The 7680-nt window shown below is 38.3% G+C and overlaps 1 protein-coding gene across 1 annotated transcript in view; it reads right to left on the bottom strand.

Annotated features, from left to right (window-relative positions):
- RECK (reversion inducing cysteine rich protein with kazal motifs) overlaps positions 1–7145 on the bottom strand; it is a 43910-nt gene extending 36765 nt beyond the window's left edge. Inside the window, exons 1-3 of the mRNA XM_008637129.2 lie at positions 7014–7145; positions 3113–3187; positions 1517–1553 (exon numbers count right to left, since the gene is read on the bottom strand). Coding sequence (XP_008635351.1) covers positions 1517–1553; positions 3113–3187; positions 7014–7130 — 229 coding nt within the window. The 5' untranslated portion in view covers positions 7131–7145. The remainder of the gene's footprint in view (positions 1–1516; positions 1554–3112; positions 3188–7013) is intronic.
- Positions 7146–7680: the final 535 nt, after the last annotated feature.

The following is a 7680-nucleotide window of genomic DNA, read 5'->3' as shown; positions in this document are numbered from 1 at the left end:
CCTGCAGGCTCATCTTATCAGTAAAGACTGAGGCAAAGAAGACCATGGGCTATTTAATGTCACTTGTCACCAGGTTTCTTGCCCCATTCAGCAGCAGGCTCTCATTTTCTCCAGTCTTCCTTTTCTGCTGATGCAGTTCAAGAAGCTTTTTGGCTGCCCATCATGTAATTCACCCGGATCAATTCTTGAGAGGCTCTGGCTTTTCTAACCCCACCATGCATTAAGTGGAGCTTGGATAAGCTGATCCTTGAAAGTCAAGCAGCTCTCTTGGACCCTTCTTTTCTCCAGGGCCATAACCCATGGGATTCTTCTAAGCAGATTGCCTGTGCCCTTGTGTGTTTTCCCTTCAAAAGGGTGATTAAAGTTGCCCACAAACACCAGGCCTGTGAACACAAGAATTCTTCCAGCTGTACAAAGAAGGCCTCATTTACTACTTCAGCCTGATGAGGCAGTGTGCAGCAGACACCCACATCATCAGCCATGTTGGGTTACTCCAATGCCCACAGGCTGTTCTCACCTGGCCCATCATCCATTCCAGGCAGAGCTCCATGCAATCCAGTTAACATTCTCACATAAAGGGCAACATCTGCTCCTCCCCTTCCTGGCCTGTTCTTCCTGTACCTGTTCCCCACAGCACTCCTGCTGTGTCTCTGTGACTCCAATAGGACGGAAGCCCTGTAACTGCACACAGGTTTCCAGCTCCTTCTGTCTGCTCCCTGTGCTGTGAGCGCTGCTGTACAGGCACCTCCCAGATGCACCCAGCTGTATCAATTCACCAGAAAAGGGATAAGAGCTTCTCCTATAATGCTGTCCTATTAATTTACAATGAATTTACAAAATCCTACCAGGAATGCAATTTTAAAACTGGTTCACACCAAGAAAGAATACGATATATATAGCAATATAACTTCAGATGCAAGAAGGATGGAAGGTGACCAACTTTGTGCAGGTACAAGAAAAGCAGAGGAAGACAATTTGGGAGTGGTTCATTAACAAAGATTTTGAGCGCTTTTCCACACACTTATACAGACCTAATATCCAAAATAAAATATGTATTTCTCACTTGCAGTAAAAGCATTGCCACTCATCTAACTACTGAACTTCAAGGAAGATTAGGTATTGTTATCAGCTAAAAATTTATCAGGTTTTAGAGGAGACAGAAACACTGCAACTCCAAACGATAATATATTTTGCCAGTTTTACATAACCATTAAGACAGAAAGTCTGTTTACAAGCACTGGAATCAACAGTTTGCTGATATTTCCTCAATTTGTCACGGAAAGACATTTAATTATACAAACATATTAAATATTTTCTAACTAGGAAACGTATTAATAAAATACACAGGTAACTCATTATATACTAGAGGAAACTAGACACCACATACAGATTATATTAGATACATAATGGAAGTTAAATTATCATGAAATCTATAGGTGCAGGTGGTAAACAGAACATCAAAACACACACAGGGTGAAAACGCAACATGATTCAACGGCCAACTGGTATTTCTTACCTGGCAAAGAAGAATTTATACAACTCCACACTTCTCTCTGAAAAGTAAAAATGCAATTAAGCAAAAGCAAGTTTACAGAATAAGAGAGTTTTGGCAGACTCAAACCAGCAATTTCAGTATTTTTTCACTGGGTTTTAAACATCTGATTGGAAGAATTCTTATGTTTAAACATCTTTTAAAGAAGTGCTATGAGAGAAGCTGAGTACCATTTCCTTCGATGAGAAGCCTGCTATGCACAGACTACAGAATCAATAGCAGCATTTTTGCAGATGCAGAACCTAATGCAGGTATCTGGAATACACAAGCTAGTCAACTCTCTCCATCAGTGTTTACAGAACTAAACAGCAACTTAGACAAAGAGTAAGATTTGTCTATGACCAAGACCTGAGGAGAAGCTTATTGCCCTGGCATTCCTTTCCATCAGCTTAAAAATAAACACACACAACCACACAGAAAACAAATTAAAAAAGGGCTTCAATCACACTGATACAGCAACCCATATTGCCACACAATGACACAGCAAATACAGTATTGAGTTGAATTGTTAACTATTTTACATATTTAGATATTACCAGTTCAGTGGTACTAATTGGAGATCCACACTGGACAGCTAACTTGTCATTTATAAAGACAGTAACTGGGAGTTACAAAAATCATTGTGTCATTTTCCCCCTTGCAGATAATCTCCAATCCCGTTTTATAAAAAGCAGATCTCTACTGTACAGATAAGATTCTACTTGTCTTATCAGGGGATGAAAGATAAAGAAAACCAGTAACAAACCAAATGCTATTCATCACCTTGATAGGTTTTCATGACAGGTTTTATTCACACCAGGAGCTGTCTATAACTTTCCGAGACTTAGTGCTATTGACTCACAGAAACAAAAACGGAAGGAACTTTGACACACAGAAGGAAACGATCTATAAGCAAACACAATCTTGTGAAGCTGCTTATCAAATGTTATTCCCAGATTTACTACTCCTACTCGTTGCCCACTTGAGCTGAGCATATGTTTTAGGTTTGCTGCAAACAGTATTGATCCCGTTCAGAAGTAACAGAAATTACCAGAAGAAAGCAAGCTTTTCTGACTGCAAAAGGTTGCCACGAGATAAGAATCTAAAATTTACAACCTGAATGACTATACTTATCTATTCCCTGATTAGGTTGTCCCTAGAAGAGGGAGCAGATTACATTCTTTTTTTAGTGAAACTGAAGAACTTTAGTGAGACTAAAGAACTTTTAGGAAACCATAATCTTACTCATCCAATAAAAGCATTACTTCAGTTTCTCAGATAAGGCCATGAACAATTTGGTGCAGCTATCAGGGCCACCTTGTCTTAGCCCAAGACCTCATGGCTTCGTGCCATACACATGCTGGAACATATGATCTAATTTAAGTCATTGCCATTAACACCCAAGTGACAGTCACCCAGCACAATTTTTTACAACATAGATAACATTTTCATTGCATTTCATAGCTTATACATGCCACCTTATTGCAAGTAGCATAATTCATGACGGCTTTATTTAAAAAAAAAAAAAATCCTACTTTGAGGTTCAAACCTCATTTGAAGAGCTTTTCTAGCAAGCCTTACCATTGATTCTGGACAATACTCAGGGGCTCGCTGCAGCAAGTGCTTCAAACGGGAGTCACTCTTAGAAGACAAAATCTGTTAGAAACAAAACACACCTTAAAGAATGTAATGGCACATCAAATACTTTTTTAAATTGATTTCACTGTTTTTAGTTTCTCTAATATCTACTCTTTGACAACTTTGCCTAACAGTATGTATACAATGCAAATTTAAGATTTCTTTTTATGTATTTGTAGCTCTTCAAATATGTTTCACTTTTTATAAAGAAGCAATTTTTTCTATTTAGAAGAGAACGAGAATTTCCTCCTCAAACGTTTCAATCAAAAAGTTTCTACTGAATGTGGAAGGGCAGTGTGAACTAGAGGATTTCTGTCGCACGTACCAAAATACTATACAACTCTACTTATTTAATTAACCTTCTGCTACATATTACATGATCTAAAGCAATTATACTTCACAAAAATCCTGAAACATGAATTGTTGTGGAACAAGGAAGAACAAAACCTAGAGTAGTTAAAGAGACAATCAAAACTAACAGGAGAATGCATAGTACCCACAGGCAAACTGAACACCCAGGAGCTCGCTAGACTGGATGGAATACAACTGTTGAGGACGTTGGTCCTTTAGCATTCTAATTAAGTTTTACTTATAAATGAAAACAAGAACCTGGTCAACAAGAGGAATGGAAACAGACCTATTAATGTGTGATATGAAACTGGAAATTATATAACTGAAACAGACAAATTTCAGAAGGAAAAGTACATTACAGTTCTATTCCAAATTTGTTCTACTCTAACATGATAAACTATGTTCCATTCTAACATGATAAACTTATTGAAAGGAAATCAAGAAAGCAACAGCACTTGTTCCAGAAAGGAGAGCAAAAAAAGAACTGCATTAGTATTTCAAATCTTCTGAGATCATAGGAAAATAAAATAATTTGGGTTGGAAGGGATCTCAGAAGATCATTTATTTCAACCTCCTGCTCAAAGAAGGGTCGACTATGAGACCAGACCATGGTGTCCATCTGTCTTCTTTCCACCTGTCCAGGTCCCTCGGGATGACAGTCCTGCCATCCATTAAGATTATCAACACTTCCTTTCAGCTTCATATGGCCTGAAAACTCAATGAGAGTCACCCTGCCCAGGTCATTAACAAAGATGTTAAATAGCACAGGTTCCAGGGAAGACCCCTTTGGGATTCCACTTCTTATTAGCCTGCAGGCAAAGTAGGACCCACTAACCTCTATCTCTGAGCCTGATTTTACGACCAGTTTTTTACTCATCTATTTGTCCATTCCTCAAACCCATATGATCCTAAAATGGATACAGATATATTGAGGGAATTAATGTTTAAAAACTTGCTACAGTCAACAAAAATGACATCCACGCCTTGGCCCTCATCCAGAAATCCAGCCTTATTATCAAACCAGGTTGGCCAGGAACGGCTTACTGATGCTAAATCACTGACGCTGCCTTCAGCAACACATTTTTCCTTCTTCAGCCTTTAACTACTGCCATAAAATATCTTGTTGCCCTTGACATTCTCTACAAGTCTTGATTCCAGTTGAGATTTTTCTTTCCCAATATAACCTTACTTGCCTTGGACTGTTCTTATGCTTGGAGAAGGATATGGATAGAGATCTCTGAAATGGTATAGAGATGAATGTTGCCAGGAAATTTATCATTGTGAAACTTCTCAGAAATAAATTTAGGAAAAAAAAGTCAATTAAAGAAAGAGAGGCCCACTTATTCCTTGCTATGGTATCTGACATGCTTAATCAAATAATCATGAAAAGCAAATAATACCAAAGCTAAAATTGGAGTAATACTTACTAAGATTGCAAAATAATTAGGTGTTTGAATCATGTTAGTTGACAAACAAATCTGTAATCCAAGCTCTCTTTTTCAAAGGTCTCACAGTAGCTGATTTACTGGTTAGCAGAATTCCTTACTGGTAAGCGTTCTTCCTTAACTGGCAGGATCCAGGGCAACATCACTGGGTGTCCTGTGCCTTTCACCCTAGTCCCTGGGCTCCCATGCAAGGCCTCCCTCAATACTATCGCTGGTGCCTACATAGATGAGCAGACAATGGGTAACAGTCTGAGGGCCAAAAAACCCCCTTGTGATTGCTGCAACGTCCTAGATCTAAGCCCCTGAAAACCAAATGAACTTAGCCAGAAAGTCTCATCTGGAGATGAATGCCTCCATGCACTGCAGAAGGGAGTGTTTCCCCCGGTGGTATTGTTTACAATCTGTTGGTTAGGCCGAGATGGCTCCTCAATGAACCTTGTTCCTCCTCATCTGCTCTAAGGCCCCAAATCTAATCTGTAAGTGCATATCCAAAGACAGGCCAAGAAAATTCTTCCTCCTGCCAGCTGCACAAAATAGTTAAGTTTCAGAAGATGAAAATCAGTAAAATAACAGCAGACAGCTCCTTCAGCCAGCCTGTTGGACCGTACCAAACGATCACTCACAAATTGATGCCACCAGCCTGATGCGAGGTAACTAAGCCAGCTCCTTATAGAACACTTTGAGGGGCACCAGTCTTGCTTCAGACTTGCTCTTGACCTTTCGCCACTAAGATTCTGGATATGCTGATTATCCGAGTAGAGAGAGATCATCCAGATTAGGCAAGATCAGAGTATCTTACAAAACCCACAGAAAATGATGCAATAATTAGAACCAGTATAGCAGAACTGGGATGGAATTTGACAGTAAAAAGCTGGAGGCCTTTCATGAAGAGCCAACAGGAATTCACATGATAAGCTGGAAACTTCAAACCAATGAAACACAAGACAGAAATGGACAGATTATTCCAAATGCTGTATAAATGCAGCTACTAAATTCACCAATAATTTTTTTATATACAGGAATGGATATCTTTCTCTAACATTCAAGTTTGAACACAATTTTTAAGACTGAGTGCCATACTTTTTTTTACAATGCCATGTATAGTTTTGCTTACCTGTATTCAAACAGCTAAACTTATGCTGGAAGGGCTGCAAAAATTCTTATAGGAATTGAGAGAATGTCTTATGCAAAGAGACTGTAAGACTTTTCCTTGTTTGGCCTAACAATATGAAAGCTGAAAGAGGATTTGGTTGTATTCTCTAGATATATCAGTGAGGGAAAAGTACAATTTAAAGTGAAAGTTTTATTAGTACAATCAGAGATAAATATAAACTTAATCATAACCAGGTTTATTGCTCGAACAGCCCCAAAGTGGGTAATGAAGACAAGAAAAGAGGGCAGGTATGATGTAAGAACACAACTTTAATATAAAAATTGTGTCTACATGTATGTAAGCTTTACTGATGTAAAAATCTTTGTAGATAAATATACGTAACTACACACACAAAACTGTACCACAGGTACAAATCTAAACATAAGTTATGGAAAAATACTTTCCAAGCTTGAATTTAGAACAAACAGCCTTATGAATAGAGTAAGTAAGCAGATTTTTGCTGCATTCACAAAGCCATATATCATAATGAGATGCTTAGTGGACAAACAAGAACTGGAAGGAAGAAAGAATAATACTAGCATCTTGTTCTTCAGTTTAAACTCCCCAGAACTTGGAAATACACAAGATTCATAAATTCTGTAAAATACCTTCACCCCTCTCATTTCCTAATGTGCTTATCACTTCTTGACCAAATTGTGGCCTCAGGTTGGTATCACTATTTCTCCTCAACTTCAGCAGAACCCATTTTCTACTACCAAAGGAAAGAGGACTATGGTTTTAAAACTTCTAAGTTCTCATTTCGATAACATTACATCTCACAATTCACACATAGCATCCAGACAGAAGACCATTAGCTTACAACCTTAATGTTGCTACATCGTTGTCTAAAGGTACAATTTCAACTCTGATGGAGTTAAATTTAAAACAAGCTTACCTGTTCACAGACATCACGGCACATTAAATTGTCCTTTGCATGGTAACAACAAGACAAGCCTATGGAAAAGCAAGGAGCGGGAAAGAGATATTTAGAAGATTTGAAACACTTAACCATCACTTCTGAACACAAGTACACACTTGGTGCTCTATCAGGACAATTTTCTGGCCCACAGATGACCATAGGAAATTTTCCTTCCCAAAAGGCAAAAATGAACAAGAGAAATTTTTATTCTGAAAATGATGCAGATTGTTACGAGAAGTCTCACAGTTACTCCTGAACACTTGCTGCCAACAAAATGAGATCTCACTCCCTTTCTGCCTCTAGTTACATTTCTGCTACTTAACCTGCACTAGTTAGGCACATGGCAAATTCCTTTACGAGGCAATGCAATTTATTAACTCGGGGGAAACTTAGAATAAATATTAAAAAGTAAACAAAAACCCCACCAAAAATCTTTGTAGAGACTACATGCCTTTGTAAATTGAATCATGTCACAGAATCTGAAAAGTGCAAGAATCATTTAGGAACAGGTGGTGAAGGAAATCAGAGAAGGAACCTCTTTTCACATAGCTGCTCATTGAACTCTGGGTTCTAAAAACCTTGGGACAAAACCGTAAATTGTTTCACTATTGATGGATAATTAAGGCTGGATTTTCCTGACTGG

Source organism: Corvus brachyrhynchos, unplaced genomic scaffold, assembly GCF_000691975.1.
Source record: "Corvus brachyrhynchos isolate BGI_N302 unplaced genomic scaffold, ASM69197v1 scaffold146, whole genome shotgun sequence".
Lineage (NCBI taxonomy): Eukaryota > Metazoa > Chordata > Aves > Passeriformes > Corvidae > Corvus > Corvus brachyrhynchos.
The sequence above is the reverse complement of the archived record's forward strand: the minus strand, read 5'-3'. Positions and strand labels throughout refer to the sequence as shown.